The sequence below is a fragment of the Chelonoidis abingdonii genome, chromosome 3 (assembly GCF_003597395.2).
Source record: "Chelonoidis abingdonii isolate Lonesome George chromosome 3, CheloAbing_2.0, whole genome shotgun sequence".
In the NCBI taxonomy this organism is placed as follows: domain Eukaryota; kingdom Metazoa; phylum Chordata; order Testudines; family Testudinidae; genus Chelonoidis; species Chelonoidis abingdonii.
This window is the reverse complement of record NC_133771.1, coordinates 138,414,502-138,433,155: the sequence shown is the minus strand read 5'-3', so window position 1 is coordinate 138,433,155 and position 18,654 is coordinate 138,414,502. Positions and strand designations below refer to the sequence as shown.

Sequence of the window (18,654 nt, the reverse complement as noted above, 5' to 3'; positions counted from 1 at the left end):
ATAGTGTTTTTGAATTTAAATGATTCATACAGAGAGTCTTTAAACTTAAATAATGTATTGTCTTTCCTTCTTAACAACCCTTGGACTGGTTTTTCCTGTGTTCCTGAGTTTGAAAAGAAGTTCCTTAAACACTGCAAGATAACTGATTAATTCCCCAATTAGATACGTGTTTTATACTCATGGCTGCTAATGTTAATAACCAGTTATAACAAGTTAGTAGGTTTACATATTGGTCTATAAAACATCTAACTGTTCATATCACAATGGTATCAGGCAGTTAATATAGTTAGCGCTTGCATTTAGATGCAAAACATTTGCAAATAAACATCTCAAAGGAAGCTTATTCTATCTTTAGCATTTGAGGGACAACAAAGGTTTTCACTGTTAAGAGGAAACATGAGTTAGAAGTAACCATTTTCTTCTGCAAACACTTCCAAGCATAAATGTTCTGAAAATTTGAAGACTTTAGAGTGTTTATAAAAGAAATCAATTTCAGTAAGGATATTTCTAAAATTCTTTGTGTGGGCTTAAAGAGGCCTACTCTGATAACACATTCTAAGCATCACTCATCTTTAAAATATTCTGACTGAAGAGCATCCTCACATTCTTTTACACAATCATATTTCTTTCCAAAACATAAATATTCTAAAAGATTTTTTTGAAATAAAACTCATGTCTGTATCAAACTGGTGTTTTGTACATGGGGGAAGTATCTGGTTGTTTGAGAAGACACACTTTTTGGTTGTTTTCCTATTGACCAAATGGTTCCTTGATTTACCACGTACCAGGTGTAGTACATTTACAGTTGAAGTCTTCTGTCAAATATTCTATACAAGGAATAAATCAGAGTAACAATTACATAATGTTCAGAAACATGGTATAAAATAAAATAGAACATTAAAGCAAAATAGAAGTTATAAAGCTGCATTCCAGATTCAGTGAAATCACATTTATAAGGTAATAAATATGGTTTTATGACTAAAGAGGTGGTGTTTTCCTTGACATTTTTGGTGCCTGTCAGTGGTTGACAGAAAACAGATATTTACATGGAATTTCCTTAGTTATCATGTATATTTTATGTAATTAAATAACTAGTTTTAATAAGCACATCAGCTATCCTGTTCTCAAGCATATGTGTATGAAAATAATTGTAAATATCTCATAAAATTCAGTAAAGGTGAAACCAAGCTCTTAACAACCTACAATTACAATAATAAATGTAATAATTGTATCAATAACTATTTTTGCATCAGTAGTGAATTCTATCCCCTGCAGTAGAGTGAATTGGGCCAGAAGGTTTAGCTCAATGTCAGTTACTGAATTATACAGTAGTAAACTGATCTGTATTCTTGCAGCACCAAGCTAATATATCCCCGAAGCATATTTAATTGCTTGTCTGAACTGTGCTCTATTTACACATTGGAAGGCCAAGCTCTTAACAAGAATCCTCAGGTAAAAATAAAAATGTATCAATATTTATTACCTTCTAGTAACATGGCATTCCAGAATGTGTGTCTGAAATATTATCTTCTAAGGATTCTGTCTTTTTAAATGACTAAGAACACAAGAGATTGATTAACTACTGTGTGGACACATTATACCTCCTGGTTTCACATCAATCAAAAACTGAATTCAGTTACTGCAAACTACCGCACTTTTTTCAAGTTACAAGTAGCAATGTGACACACTGTCTGAACCTATAGTCTAGAGAAGGTGAATATTTGATAACCCTCTGTTTGTCTCTGGCCTACTGGGGAGATGTTCATTTTAGAATTAAGTAATGGACTTCCAGAATCTGTTCACATACCTTCTCAATACTTCATCATGTTTAGAAAGACAAAAAAAAGGTGAATTGAGATAAACTTGAGGTTACTAATGTAAAACCAAGTTGAGTATTTTCATAGTGTGTCTAGATTTTTCTGCTAATGCTGAAAAATATATTGCTAATTTAAGTGCTAGTGTAAAATTACAAGTTTTAATATTAAAATAATGGTATTTGGAGAAATCTTGAACATAAAATCCAATATCTAAATGTGACCACACAGAATACTTGGCTTCAATCACAGAATAATCTATGAAATGTATACATCTATCATCAGGTTTCCCTCAAAGTTTGCTTTGCCATTTAAAATTATTTTGCTGCTTTTGGTAAATCTTTAGTGAAAGTTTTAGTACTAGTATATATTCCCAAACTACTGGATAAGTTATCCAAACTTCCCATGGCATTTTTAAAGGGCTTGAAGCAGCTCGCAGATCTATTAGCACCACAGTTATATTTGCACTGTGAAATTTGGCTGCTTTCTACCATAGATTTTGGTGGTGATGAGACAGTGATTTTTTGTATCACAACATCTTACCCTAAATGTGTTCACATCTTCTGGCATGTTTACACTGCAGTAAAAGATCCATGGCATGGCCATGGCTGGCCTGGGACAGCTGGCTTGGGCTTGGGCTTGGGCTGCAGGGCTATAAAACAGCAGTGTAAATGTTTGGCCTTGGGCTGGAGCCCAGGTTCTGAGGCTCACCCCCCTCACAGGGTTCCAGACCTCAGGCTCCAGCCCAAGCCCGAATGTCTATGCTGCAATTAAACAGGCCCTGAGCCTGAGCCCCTTAGCCCGAGTCAGTTAGCATGGGCTGGCCACGGATTTAATTACAGTATAGATGTACCTTAAATGACTGACGTATTGGCAAAAGATGTGTTGCAGTTTTTCACAGAGTATTTGATTAGATGTCACTTAGTGATGAAATACTATGGTATTCTGCCCCAGCCCCACATAGGGTGACCAGATAGCAAGTGTGAATAATCGGGACAGGGTGTGGTGGGTAATAGGTTTCTATATAAGAAAAAGCCCCAAATATGAGGACTGTCCCTATAAATCGGGACATCTGGTCACCATACCCCCACAATGCCTACTGCACTTTGATCTGTGGGAGTGGGTAATTTGTCAACATCCCCTGAAATGACTGCCAATGCAAGGTCATATGCCCCAAAATTACATGAGTCAGTATCATTCTCAGAAGTGCAGTTTTTGCTTGTAGTGTTTGAGGCTAACTTACTGATTTTAGACCCAAGTATAGGTGTGCCCAGATAATTGATATTACCTATGGGCTTTGGAACATCTTTGTTTGAAGAGGTGCGATTCCTACCAAAGTCATCTATAGTTGCATCCATTTATATCAGAGAAGCATTTTGTCACTTAGTTTCAGGTAAGAGGTTCAGTTAGCAAATACTCTTCTTTGGGAGATGTGAACTTGTATTCTTTAGCCTGTCTCCTCTTTGAAGTATTTAAACTCTTGCAAATGGAACAGAATCCATGCAGGACAGATTCATGACACACATGCATTGATATTGATTGGTACCGAGCTGATATCTGTTTAGAATGGTTTGTTCTTAAAAAATGGTTGCTAAACATTATGCAACCTTCTTTGGTCCAAAAGTGTTCGATTCATTCGTTCAAATATAAGCTTAAGTGGCAGACTTTTTTTATAGTTCTTTATCATTATTTGTATTACAATAGCAGCTAGCGGCTTCAACAGTGCCCATTGTGCTAGGCACTGTACAAACACAGGAAGAGACAGTCGCTGCCCAGAGGAGCTTACAATCTAAATTGACAAAGGGTCAGAGAAAGGTGTACAATGTACAAGGTGAAGATTGCGAATTGGAGCCTGGAGAAGGTAAGTGACATGCCCAAAGTATGAAGCAGAGCTGTGAACTCAACTCATCTCCCTTGACTCCATGTCCAGTGTCTTCACCTCAAGGCCATCCTTTCTTCCTAAGTGACCTTTGGGTGATCATTTTAAGACCCTTGTAGACATAAACAGAAAAATGTGCAGATTTATTCAATTCTTGATTTCAGATTAAGAAAGCAAGGGACTCTTTGCTCACGCTGTTAGATGAAGCCCTGCCGTTAAACCTAGGCTGCCAATAGGCCTTGTGATAGCTCATAATGTGAAATTCATTCCTACAGAAAGAGAACTCTCTGGTTTAATTGGTTTTGTCTGTTTGCTTTCACAGTCAGCTCTTTCTTTAGCAGCAGTTGGGATCCTAGGCTAAAAAGAACTAGTGTTTCTAACAACTACTAAGAAAAACGTTAATTTAAAATATCCTTCCAATATAGCTTTTAAAGGCTGTAAAATGCAAGTGTTTCTGGCCTGGGTCTCATTTGATTCACATTCACTTCCGTAAATAAAGTAGCTGCTGAGTGCTTTGTACTGTACGAAAGCATCTATCTGAACACCTTAGCAGCAACACACATCTTCTGGATAAGTGCATTAATACTTCATAGTTTTTGCCTCTGGCAAATTCCCCAAACACCTTATAAATGTACCCTTGCACTTCAAACTTGTGTTGAAATAGTAACATACGCTGTTTGCAAGTTGTTCAGCACTGAAAGATGTCATATCATTAAAACAGCTATTTTTTCCGCTCAGGAAGGTGACTCAAATGACAGAAACAGCCTCTAGCCATAGTAACAAGATGGTGATTCTTACTATTAGTGAAAAACTCATGTTGCCCTTTGACAAATGTATGCATTTGCTCCACTGCACAGATTTTGAACTCTTTGCAATAAAAATACAATAGGATCTTTGGGGATTAGAGGAGAAAACTCAGAGACCCAAACCCACCCAGTTTTGGGATTTGATGATTTCAAAAGATTTGTTCTTCGAGGGTCCTTTTTAAATGTAATTCTATAGGAAGGTTTAAGCATTAATTTGTTTTTTGTGGTTAAAAGTTATAATTCCATCCTGCTTTGAATTCTAGATTTTCCTAAACCAAATGGTGAACCGCCCTTTAAAAATGCAACACAATTCTGTGGCTATCTTTCTGGCATCCATTCTGTAAACAAGAGGAAAAGGATTTGTAACATATTACCATATATCCATTTACAATCTCTTCTAGATTTTCAGCTGCTGCAGCATCTATTCTTGCATTTTTAACACAGAGGAGAAATGGATCTTTTGACTGTAATATGAGTCCGTGAGGGCACCATTGCCACATGATGGCAGCAAAATCCTGTGGAGGAACAAAAGTCTCTACAGCTATATAGTTGTTGGTCCTTAGTCTGGAAGATCATCAACAAGGTTGCTTTACCGTTTTTTTTCCCCTCATGGAAGAACTGAAACAAAACTTTAAAATCACATGCCCTTCACACATTCCATGCATTTGGGAAGTTATTTTGCCTTAACATTGCTGAGGTCACTGTTAAGGTTTTTCCTCTCTTTGCTTTCATTCTCTCTTCTTTTTTTTTTATCATTCTGGGAAGTGGCAATATTCTGGCTGTGGCACATTACAATTCATTGGGTTCAACTTGACACGCACATTTTCTGTTTAGGCTGAAAATATATAAAATGCTCTACAGAGAAACACCACCAGTGCCATTACTGATATTCTAGTAATCAGGACGTAAGGAGTAGCAATGTGGTTAAATGACAGGTCGCAGATCCCAGAGTGTGTTCGATTTCTTGCAAGAGGAATACAAAGAAAAGTGAGATGCTTCCCAGGAAAAATATTTTAAATCCCTCCCTCTCTCCTCCCCTCCCCCTCCCCCTCCCCTCATTTTTCTGGAAAATGTATACTAAGCTGTGGAACTTTGAATCATACAACACAAAATCTGTAATTTATTCAAGGATTATTATCCATTTTTTATTTTATTAAAACTCAGACCAGATATTCCTTTTTCTTTCCACCGTCAAATTGAAACGCTAACATAACCTTAACTGGTTACAACTACCACTGTACCCATAATACATAATGTTGTTTTAAAGAAACAATATGAAATCAAATTTGGATCGAGATTTAGATTGTTGCAAAATATTTTTTCTCAACGTTTAAGACTAATTAAAATGTTTTCAGGATTTTTGTAACTTCTAATGGGAAAAGTTAATTTTAAAACAAATAAATACTCCCGTTCAGTACTCTGTTTACACGGCTGCACTGAGAACCTGAAAGTGAAATTGCCTATTAGTGAAATTAGATATCCTTTTTTAATACTATTTCCTAGCTGAGAGAAATGCAGAAAGTGAACAGAGTAGTACAGATAGCAAAATGCAAACTGGATTTTAAACTATTTTGGTTTTAATAATCTAAGTTACTATCAATAGTATTGTTACGGAATATTAAAATAAGGAGTTTTCAGTTGACAATGACCCTTCAAAAATCATAATTAGTGAATTTATAGAAAAAGGTCAGAGCGCTTCCTAAACTTCACAGCTTTTTCCTTGTCTGTCATAATCAGTTTGATGGGCAATTATCTAATCTTCCTGGTGCTCTGATTTTATATATTTCTACTTTCATTCTATGTTTCAATTTGCCTTCTAATTTTTAAGAAGAAAGCCTTGTCATCTAATGTCCTAATGCATTAAATGTAAACCTTCTATGGCTTAAAAAGAAAAAGTCCTCAAAACTGATGGGTTTAATGTCATGACTTATCTAGATGTATGAGCCAGATGAGTGCTGCTGGAGAATCATTCCAGCAGCAATGAATGTAGAAGAGGGACACAGCAGGAGAGCCATGCAAATGAGGAGTAGGAATAAGGAAATGCTGATGTAGATCCATTCTGTGGGGGCAGGAGCAGCGAGTCTTGTGAAGTGCAGCAGGAAGACAACAGCGGTGAGAAAAGGGAATCTGTGCAGATGTTGATTCAAGACTTGTATCCTTATACTATCATAAATGCAAACTCCTGCATTAGTACCACAAACTGATAGAATTTGAAAATGCACAAAAGGCAAGGAATTCAGAGTTATGCGTACCAAGTTAGCCTTAATGGGCTTTTGTTTAACTTGGTCAGTTAGGCCTCAGTTCAGGAAGGTATTTAGGCACATTCTTAACTTTAATCACAGGAAGCCAAAAAGGAAACAGGCTAAATTAGGACCTTACCCAAAGTTAAATTTTAAAAATGTATCTTTTCTATATATATCACATTTTTCTTGGCTGCATTGTTCCTCTGCTTAGTGGGGTTGTGGTTTTTTCCTAGTTTTTAAAAAAAAGTATTTGGCTAAAATATTTTAGTTGGATCAATTTAGGTGACTTCTTGCTAAGGTCATATGACCCAGTCGCTGCAGTCTGAAGCACTGACTATAGGATCTTTCCATTTCATAGCTTATTAGGCATATTTCTTTAGTCATGTTGTTTTTATTATTTAGGCACAATCATAATGTTAGCCACAGCATTTGCTGTCACCTCTTCACATTCATGCTAAAAGGGAAAAATCAGCCCAGGACTTAATCTAGGAGTTCTTGACATTTTTAACTATCTGAATCACATGGGCCATTTTCATTACCACTACAAACAGTTCTTTTTCTCTCCTGCTGATAATAGCTCACCTTAAGTGATCACTCTCGTTAGAGTGTGTATAGTAACACCCATTGTTTCATGCTCTTTCTGTGTGTGTATATATATATTTTCCAACTGTATTTTCCACTACATGCATCCGATGAAGTGGGCTGTAGCCCACAAAAGCTTATGCTCAGATAAACTTGTTAGTCTCTAAGGTGCCACTCACATTCTTAATAGAGTATCTTGCGGACTCCCTGTTCCCACTTGTAGAGGTGTATGGTCCCCACCCCTCCCATTCGTCATTGCACAATTATCTCTGTGGCCACAACTGCAGCTGCTTACAGTAGAAAAGTAATATTAGGAAAATATTTTATGTTCTTTCAGCTGTAATTCAAAACAGCAACACTAGATAAAGAGAAAAACCAGCACCATTTGGCTACCAAAAGGTGGACATTGGACCACATTTTGGGGATCTCTCACTTTTAACCTACCAGAATATTGTCTCTGTCCATGCATTTATTGAACAGTATGAACACACCTTAAGTAAGGCGTCCATCGGGGGAGAAGTAGATTGCATTCGAAGAAAATACAGACTTCTTTCTTGATCTCACCTCATAACTTTGGTCTCAAGGCTGGATAAGTAGTGGAATATGGATCAGCATGAGCTGTGTTATTGCTTAGACTGATTTTTGGCAAAAATTTTCAATGACATAAAAAAAGTCATGAAAGACAAACAGGCAATTTATAAAACAGATTTTCAAGTGTTTTGTGGTTACAATAAAATATTTAGTGTTGTGCAATTGTCCAGCTAAATTGATGCTTGTTCCTTGATGTAGTAAAACTGTATGCTGAGTAAAAAAAATATAGTAGAATGTTAATCTCTTTCTGTTATCAACAGGGTGCTCTGTGCCTTTCACATTAGTCATGCATATGTTACATGTTTGTCAAACATATCTTTAGTTATTAATTTACAATTCAAAATTTAGTGTAATTATACCTTTGCTTATATTAATGTTGCCGTTTACGGTAGATCTTGATAGCCTTAATTTGATTCTGCCAACTAATGTATTTTCTGTTCATCAAGGCCCCATCTTACACTATGATGTTCAGCTTTATGTTACAATTATTCAGTAATTAGGGAGTGTTTGCTCCTATTTATACATTATATATTCTAATTTTATGGAACCCAGTTAAAGGTTTATAAAAACACAAACAAAACTGTAGAATTTCTCATTGGTATTCGTTGTTAGTGTGATAGTGATGTGTCATCAGACATGGTGTATATCTTTAAATATAAATAGTTTAAAAATTAAACTATTCAGCATTGGAAAGAGGGTGTAGCACATGAATGTGAGAATGATCAGAGCCATGTGGGTCATAGGGAGGAAGACAACTAAGAAGGTGGGGCTGGGGGAGACTGATGATGGAGGCAGCATGAGAAATAAAGAACAAGAGAGAGATTAGATAAGATTTTTTTTAACATATACTAGTGTTCTCACCAAATGTAAATCAAAGTGTACACAGAAGCAGCTTTCCAAGTGCAGCACAGCCTCTATTTTTGAGTTGCTGCTTTTCCCACCGCTGCCTTCCCAGTTCACACACTCCACCCCTCTGTCCGAACTGTCCTACTAGGCTTCCAAAGTTCCTGACTTTCCCACTGCTGGCCTCCTGGGTGTTGACAACCTCTGGAATTAATTGCTTCTGCCAGATACAGCTGGTGAGTGGAGCTGTGAATTCTGCTGCTGAGAGGAAATAGAAAATAGTGTGTTAACTTGGAAAGCCTAGTGGGGTATCTTCTGGTTTCTTGGGAGAAGAGTTGAACTCTAAGGGAAGGCTTGATTATAGGGAGAAGTGTCATGAGTATGGTGAACAGATTTTTTTTTGTTTCGTCCAGAAGGCAAGGGCAAGGGATTCTGGCCAGAGAGTTGTGGTGTGTGAGTGTAGTATCATCATGCCAGGCCGTTCCTTATTAGATGTGGGGTAAAAGAAAATAGACAAAAGGTAAGGATGCACCAGACTTCGCTTGGCTTTTGCAAAGCAATGGCTAGGGGAGTAGGTAGACAGTTTAAGAGATGAACTATGTAAATATAGCATGCAACACTTCATTCTCTTTTCTGTATCTTACTGGACAGATACTTATCTATTTACTTTTCCCTTTTGTCTGGCATATGCTTAAGGAATTTGTATGGAAGATCTGGCTTACTAAAGTTGAAAGGATGGTCCAGTGGTTACGGAACTAGCTTGGAACTTGGAAGACCTGTCCTCAATTCCTTGTTCTGCTGCAGACTTCCTATGTTACTCTGGGCAAGTCACTTAGCCTCTCTGTATGTCAGCTCATCATCTGTAACATGGGAGTAATAGCACTGCCCTACTTCACAAGGGTGTTGTGTGACTAAATAAGTTAAAGGTTATGAGACCCTCAGATACTATGGTAATGGGGGCCACATAAATCCATAGGGTTGATAAAGGCTGGGAGATACTGAAATTAGAATGGGAAGGCAGATGTGGAAATCCCAGTTGTGACAGGAAAAGTGAATAGGTATCCAAAAAAGAATCCCATCCAAGAGTAACATTTAAATGATGAATTCTCAGCAAGAATTTTATTTAAATAAAGTGATGTCAAGTAACGAGATTGTTTTTTGCAATCCAGTGTGTAGTAGTATGTATGTATGTATTTATTATTAAACAGTGTATATTAGACTCTTTACCAAGGTTTTATTATTTAAATGCTAAATGTACAGAATCAAGAAGAAAGGACTAGAGAAAGACCTGCCATGGGGACTTGCCTTCTAAGACCTTAATTACAGATGCAATTGAACAAGAAGGGAGTTTTCACAATATCTAAAATGATGGGCTGACGGACACCTATGCCTAGAAAGAAGGATTTAGGGCTGACTAAAAAGAAAAAGCATATTAAAGATTTCTCTTGCAGAAATTTAAAGTAAATTTTAGTGCTCCTGAAATGTGGTGGATTGACATCGTTGGAAACTGATATCTGTTGTCCACATGATAAGTACTAGTGGACAATGATAGCACAGTCATATGGTGTGCCTTCAGCCGATTGTGGATGGACCACCTCTGGGGCTTAAAGAGTTAAATCTCTGCCCTTTCATCCTTGAAATGTTTGCTGAGACTACCAGAAAGGGTGCTATGAAGGAGCATAAAACCTCTTTAAGGGACAGCCAGGGGCTCACAACCAAAACAAACTGAGTAATTAAAGAGGCTCCCTACTTTGCCCTGGGGCTGGTCTATTTAAACAAGAACAGAGAGCTAAGCAAGAGCAGAGCGCCTGCTGGATTACACCCAGGGTTTTTTGGCAGCAAGAGCCTGGCTGTTCCTTAAACTAGTAGTATACATCTTCAGAAGTCCCTCTTCAGATAGTGGCATTTCTGAAAAGAACACTTTTCCACAGGGAACTGGACTGCGGTCAACAAACAGCCATCAAAAACAAATGACTCTTGGTCACTAGAGGCCTGAGCTATGAGGTGGAAGGCTCCATGTCCCATTGTGGATCCCATGAGGCAGCCAGACCTCCTGCTCCATTGTTTTAAATGGTATTGACTTGACTCTTTCTAAAACCATTTCATTTCTTTTTACCCCTGTGCACAGTGAAACACAGTTCAGTTCTTCTAGTACTACCACTTCGGAGAGTCAGGAACCATCTTCAGAAGATCACGCTGCAAGTGCACTCCAGCAGCAGCTCTTTCTGATGGTGGCACAAAGAACCCTGTCAGAAACACCACGGGTACATTGTATTTCAGTTTCTAACATTTTAACAAATCGTGTCACGTAAATATGTTGTAGAACCGACCACCTGGTGTGAAGGCAACCATTTTAACCCTTTTGTATTTATATAGTATTGCTTTGCTGGGAGGGCTTGTTTGGCTACACATTGAGTAGTATCTTACTAGACAAGTAGCTCCATTTGTTTAAAAATAATAAGGGACTACTCTGAGCAAAGGTGGCAGAGCTGGGTCCTTAAGGAGCATTTTGGACCTTTTTTTTAATAACAGGGACAAATTTTCCAAAGTGCCTTGTATTAGAATATTTAGAGATTACAATGAGTCTAAGTCTGCTAAGCATTTGCATTAGGCACACGTTAGCTGTACAAAGAGACTGTCAACATGTAAATAATCTCTTATTGTAAAAATTGAAAACCAGAGGACACAGCTGTTAGGATTTTATACACATTGCCAAATGTTAATAGTTTGACACATCTACTTTGCAGATTAGTGTGGGCATGTAGGCCTAAAATATCAGGAATGTCTCCTCTTTTCAGAACTGGGAAGTAAAACTTTTAGGGTCTGATCCTGGGTCCTGGATATCATTTGTGGGACGGCAGAGCACTCTCCACTTGCAGCAGCTGGAGTTACTCGTTGCCTGTCGAAAGCAGGCCTTTAGTGTTCAGTTTGGTTTGTAATATGACAAGGACATAGTTTATTTTTATAGTTTTTGTGGGTTTGGGGTCTCTGACACCCTCCAAGCCGTCTTCCAGATTTTGGAGATGCCCTCATCCCAAGCTTAACACCTTCACCCTACCCCAGCATGGCCACTTCAAGTCTGATGTTAATAAACCTAAAACATCAGATAATTATTTATCTTGACTTATATTTTTAACAGGAACTAAAAGTTGACAGGAAAGTAGCTGTTGTAAAACTCATTTTTTGCCTATGTATGTTATAAATGCATATAAAATGATAATTTAGATTTGTATAGAGATTTCTGAGCAAGAATCTCAAAGAACTTTGTAGGCTTAATAAATATTTGTAAACCACCTGCTAACTAGAGAATTATCATCACCCTTATCTTATCTATAGGAAATCTGAGGTATTGAGAAGTGAATGTCTTGCCTAAGATCATGCTGCAAGTTTTGGACTAGAATCCATGTTTTTATGGCTTCTAATCTTGTGATTATAAGTGAACCCTGTTGAAGTCATTAGGAGTTTTGTTACTGACTTGGATGGGTCTACATCCAAATTTCTTGGTCAAAGTATAGTCAACGTCCAGACTCCAGAGAAAATAATAATAAAAAAATAATGATGATGATAATTAAAAAGATGTGGAGGTCCATTCAGAAGTGTCTGGGAGTCAGGATTTGGCCCACCGTCAACATATTGACTACTCCAGGTCAGAGCTTCAGACACCCATATAAGTTAGCTGAGAGCTTGTCTATATGATAATTTAATTCGTAGCAAGCTGCAGTGTGAATCTACCTGCACTAGCCTGCAGTGCATTAATTCTCTGTGTAGACCTTATAGATGTGCACTAACAGTTCATGTCAAAGTGGAGTAAATCAAAGCACGCTAACAAACTGTCAGTGCATGTCAGCAGGGGCCACATGGACAGACTAATTCAGGGTAGAGTCACACTCCAGTTTGGTGTGAACTAAGTGTTCATGTAGACAAGCCCTAATAAATTTCTTTCATTTTGTGGATGGGTAAATGGAGGCACCAGTAGATTTAGTGTGGCCTCATGCAAGTCACAGCCATTCAGTGACAAAGCACTGACTACAACACAGAAGTCCTGATCGAGGCTCAAGTCCTGCAAACCCTTATGCACATGTTTAACTTCATGCATATGTATTCAATTGAAGTCAATGGGACTGCTCATGTGCTTAACTTTAAGCCCATGCTGAAGTGTTTGGAAAATCAGGGCCATAGTGCCCTGTTTAGATTTTTAAACAATTCCTTTGCTAGCATTGTCATTTTTCTACTCTTTTTCAAGTCATAAAACTAAATTAGGAGAGTAGTAGTAATGAATTTAAGGTGAGTGTGATTAAAAATAAAAAGGAAAAAGAACAGGAAAATTGATTACTATAATAGTTCCTGTTGGAGCAGAGGTTGTAGAGCCAGGAGACCAAATATAGAAAACACTCCTAGATGATAGATATTATCAACAAAAATTTTAAATGTTCATATTTCACTTTTGGCTTTTTAAAATTGTTCATAGTACATTAAGTAAAATGTCTAAATTGTAACTTAAATAATGTAAAAACTGTGTATTATTTGAATTAATATTTTGCTTAAAAATTACTGACAGAAGGAACACAATCTGTCTCAAATCATATTTGATGTCACATGGAATTCTAGGATTCACTAGGATTCTAGTGGCAAGAATCTTTTCCCGTCAGGTACGGTTGTGGCTTATGCTGTGGTTGGTCTGCAGTGTGAAAGAAGCCAGAAAACCATAGACAAGATAAACCACAGGGATTAAAGAAGCAATTTGTTACTAAAACTTGATAATGTATTGTTAATAGTATTTTGCATATTTGGCATAACTTCTGATCATCTATAAGAAATGAGATTAATATATTGTGTTGCTTATGGTTGAAATAAAATGGAGAGTAAAAATTTTCACCAGTATTCATTTATAAAGAAATTGGAATGAAACATTGACATATACATTCTAACTTTCAGACCATGTACTTTAGTGGCAACCGTGTGCCAATATGAAACTCTGTGTGTATGTGTGTGTGTTTTGTTTGTTTTAAAGCATCTGAGTCAGGACTTTGAGGACTCTTCATGCTCTTCAGCACAACGAAAATTTAACAGGCAGTTTTACAAATTTATTATATTTCCTGGCAAGTGGATTAAAGTCTGGTATGATCGACTTGCCTTGTTGGCATTACTGGATCGGTAAGCTTTCTTCATACTAAGTGGCATGAATTTCTCCTCACAGGTAAAAATGCAAACTATTAAAAAAGGAGTGACTGGTGGGACTCCTTTTAAATAAATACCTGTTTAGTTTAAGTGTGGGAAAATGTTTCTGTGCTCCAAGTCTCAAACTTCAGAGCTTTTTCTGGCCTGTGACTCTTTTATATAAGAAGTATCTGAGGGGTAGCCATCTTAGTCTGTATCCACAAAATCAATGAGGAGCCCGAAGAATTCCTCCACATCTGAAGAAGTGGGTTTTTTTACCCGTGAAAGCTTATGCTCAAATCTGTTAGTCTTTAAAGTGCCACAGGACTCCTCCTCCTATATGAGAAGAGACCTTGATTTATGTGAGGGCCCAATTTGTGCCATAGTCCCCAATTTGACTCTGGACTCTGGGCCTGCTGCCTCTGGCATAGGTGTCAACTCTGTGGATGGTCTGGGGCTGGAGCACCCATGGGGAAAAATTTAGTGGGTGCTCTACACCAGCCAAGCTCCCTCTGCCCCTGTCTTGCCGCCTCTTCCTTCCAAGCATGACACCATGTCTTCGCTCCTCCCTCTCCCTCCCAGCACTCCTGCCCCTGCCGCTGCCTAACAGTTGTTTGGCAGTACTTAGGATTTTCCGGAAGGGAGTGGGAGGAGCAGGGATGCCGCGTGTTTAGGGGAGTAGGCAGAAAAGAGATGGGGCAGGGGTGGGGACTTGGGAGAAAGGGGGTGGAATGGGAGCAGGGTATTTGGGAAAGGGGTGGAAAGGGGGCGGAGTGAGGGTGGTGCGAGGTGGGAAGAGGTGATGCAGGGGCGGGGCCAGGGGCAGGGAAGTGTCGAACACTCACCAGGCAGAGGGGAAGTTAGCGCCTATGTGACTGATTTGAAAATTAGTGTTGTGTGTGAATCAGGAAAAGAGGGAAAGGTGCCAGATTTTTGTCACTGAAATACTTCCAAATTTTAAGAACAAAATGCAGGAGGGAATCCCCCTGTTTTCCCTTACCCTAACTCAATTATTTGATGAGACACAATTCTGTTTCTTTCTCTGGCATCTCTTCTTCTTTTCTTTCCCCTATGTCAGTTGTAATCAGCTGTTTTGACAGTGCTCTTTGCTACTAGACCCTCCACCCCTTATAATCTGCTAGACTATTATCAAACCAGAACAACTAAGCCTGCATAGGCAGTGACTGCAGGCTAGCCTGTCATGAGCTTGATCTCTTTGTGTGGGTGTATGCCCTATATGCATGTTAATATTATCTCTGCTGCAGATATTTCAGAAGACAGCTTTAGTGTTCTACAGAAATCATGGTATGTAGTAAGAAAAGTTAGATCTAGCATATATGCTGCTGTATATGTGGTGCCTTGTCTAAGCACTTCAGGTACATGGAAAAATATCCACAATACACTGTTTTTGTTATGGATTGAATATTTAAATTGCTTTTCTGTGCACCTGTTCTAATAAATCTTATTAAACATATGAAACATTTAATATGTTTCAGTACTACAGATAAGAACAAATTGTATATCTTTTCTAATTCTATATTGTTAGGGTTGCACTTTAAAGAATAATTTTAACAAGACAACAGTATTGCTCGCCACCTTTGGCCACATACTATATTTTGTCTTTAGCATTTTTAGTACATCAATGTATATCATTCCCTTTAAAAACTGTTTTATAGAGAGATTTACAGGGAAATGCACACTAAAGTATACAAATTACTTGGTGAAATTCTATGCAGAAAGTCAGACTAGATGATCATAATGGTCTCTGCTAGCCTTAAAATCTATTCAACTATGAAATAAAATAAACAGGTTTGAATACAAGGTTTGCGTGTCATAATGAGATGTACAACTAAAGACTTAGAATAAAAAATTATACACTAAGTCCACAAGCAGTTGGTGTAGAGTTTTCAGGGCAGATCCTCAGGTGGTGTAGTGTTGTAGCCAAGAGAGTGCAGCGATGGCAATTTACATCAACTGAGAATCTGTCCCTTTATCCGCCAATAGTTACATGGATACTTTTCTCCTTTTGAAACCCCTTTTATTTATTTTATTCTTGTAGGACTGACGCTATCAAGGAGAATGTGTTGGCTGTTCTTCTAGTCGTTCTTGTCTCACTTCTTGGGTTCCTGACTCTGAACCAAGGCTTCTGTAAAGACATTTGGGTCCTCCTGTTCTGTCTTGTCATGGCCGGTTGCCAGTATTCCCTTCTAAAGGTAAGAAATAAGTATAATTCCTATCCACAAACTCTCCTGGAATTTTTGGGGATCCAGAAACCTGTAAATATTTTTTTTCTGTTTTTGTTTTTAGAGTGTTCAGCCTGACCCTGCCTCACCAATACATGTAAGTCTCAGCAAGCAGAGCAAGTTTGCTTTTTATAATATTACTTTTGTACTGAGAAGGAATCAGTTGGTACTGCTATGAGACTACCCAGGGTCGTCATGAGGCACCACCTTACCGCTACCTGCTCTTAGTGTGCTGTCATCTCATCTGTGCTTGTTGTAGTCCAGCTCCCTGGAACCAAAAACCTCTGGCAACACAAGCGCTACCTTCCAGGCCTCTGCAAACCTCACTCCCTCTCTGCAGGCTAGTGATAGGCACACAACAACCCCTGAGTCCTCAGAGCAATTCCTGTAGCATCCAGCCCCGTGTCCACTAGCCACTCACAAGAGTTACCAGAGATGATGTCCCTAGAGGGACAGTATACACACAAGAATGCTGTAACCAGGGTGGGATGAGCGAGACAGCTGCCCGGGGTGGAAAAATGGGGTGAAGAAATGCCAAAAAAATATATATTTAACAGGCCAAGCCCCTGTCTACAAAAGTTTGTCACCCAAAGCAATCTCCCAGCATCTCCAGCCAACATGACTAGGATCCCTCTTTCATGAATGCAAAAAGTACTGTCCTTTTGCTTCCTTGGTTAATGATAAAATGGTGTCCTTTTGTCGTCTGATATCTCCCAAACATCCATTGTTTGTCCCAAGAGTCAGGATGACCCCCCAAGGTTTATTCCCTGGTGTGTTGACTTCATGTTGACTTCATGTGCAAATGGGGCTTCCTTGTATTGGCTTTAGATGCTTAATTTATATGTGAACCAAGACAGACAGGGGAATATATATCCTTTCGTCTGGCAGAAACCAATGCTACCTCGATTGAGACTCTTTCTAGGAACGTATTTTCAGTATATATACACAACTTTTTTTCATGGTATTTGTGCATACGTTTCACAATGACATTAATGATCAGTAAGAACCCAGCTTTTATTGAAGACCTCACATAACATTCTGTATGATAAATACTATGAAAGCAGGGTGCGAGGTGTAGTGAGATTGTCAGGCCCGCTAGGAGTTGCTGTTACAGAGGAATGAACCCTTTGCTTGTTGGCACTGATGAGTTCTTAGTGTCATAACAGTGAAACATTTAAATAAGTAGCTGTTGTAAATACTGTTGGTTGTTTATCAAGAACCCTATTGCATGTGGCTTTTGTGGCTTCAGTACTATTTTTATTCATGATTGATTATTTGAATTCATCATTACTTTTGGGTACTCTATGTCCTAAAATATAATAATCATAAATATGTCTGAATTAGATTATTCAGAAACTCAGTCATATGGCATCTGACCAACATTTCCTCTGTTTTCCATTAACAACTGTTGGCTTTTAAAACAGCAACAATCCAGACTCATCCCTCAGTCTTCAGTCAATAGGGATTTAAAATTCATCTTCAAAACAGATCATTGATTTTTAATCTGCTATTACTGATCTTTTCCTCAAAGTCATTAAGAAAAAGTACATAATTGACTGATCAAATAGCAGATGCTTCCTTATTAATCTATTCCTATAATTGTATTTCTATATAATATTCATCCTTCCTTCACAAAGTACCATAACTGGGAGAAGTATAATTGAGGTATCAGCAATGTATTGTTGTAAATTGTCACTAGCAGTATGTGTATTAGGTTACATTGAGAAGAGATATGCAGGATCTGCCTTACTGTGAGTATTAGCTACCCTGGTATTCTGAATCATATCTCCAGGGCAGTAGTACATTAGAAATACTGATTCTATGTTGGAAATGCATTGGTTAGCTGGCATCTGATTGTCCTATCTAGGAATATCTCTTTGAGGAATAACATGTGCACCAGGGGAAAAGATTCAGTGCCTCTATTGCTCCCAGGATAGTGAAAGAAATGGAAGTGTGATATTGGATACAGTACATTAAACAAATAAGAGATGTGTTCTAACACTTATCAGTTGGTTAGCTGTAATGTAAGGCAACCAGTACTAGGTAAGGGGCATGAGCAAAAATGAATACAGTTGATCTTCTTATCTAGAAGCATAATGTGATGTAATGTAAGGGGGCGGGGGGAAGGAGTTTGCGAACTGTTGGAGGAGGACTGAACTTTTTCTCCAAGTCAGAATATTGGGTGTACTCATTCAGGATCTGCGCCTATCCTTCAGTTTGTTGATTTTGGACTCTCTCACCTTCTGGGAAGTCTGCAGCTAGGTAAAAGAGCACCTGCTGTTTGCAAGCTGCTCTTGGGAATGGTGTAGGGAGGGTGGGAATTACAAATCAGCTCCGTCTCCTTGATTCTTTCCCTTTTATAGTGAGTTTTAGCCTTTGTCATTTTGAAGACTGGAAATGTAAATTCATTTTTAAATCAGGGTAAATCATGGTTCTTTGCAGTTTATAGTTGTAAATTCTACCAAGGTGAACTTGAAGGATTCTTAGTTTCCTTTC

At 38.2% G+C, this 18,654-nt stretch overlaps 1 protein-coding gene across 1 annotated transcript in view; it reads left to right on the top strand.

Moving 5' to 3' along the window:
* PCNX2 (pecanex 2) overlaps nucleotides 1-18,654 on the top strand; it is a 253,204-nt gene that overhangs the window by 40,380 nt on the left and 194,170 nt on the right. Inside the window, exons 9-12 of the mRNA XM_075064158.1 lie at nucleotides 10,887-11,022; nucleotides 13,770-13,912; nucleotides 15,975-16,128; nucleotides 16,223-16,255. Of these exons, the coding sequence (XP_074920259.1) occupies nucleotides 10,887-11,022; nucleotides 13,770-13,912; nucleotides 15,975-16,128; nucleotides 16,223-16,255 (466 nt within the window). The remainder of the gene's footprint in view (nucleotides 1-10,886; nucleotides 11,023-13,769; nucleotides 13,913-15,974; nucleotides 16,129-16,222; nucleotides 16,256-18,654) is intronic.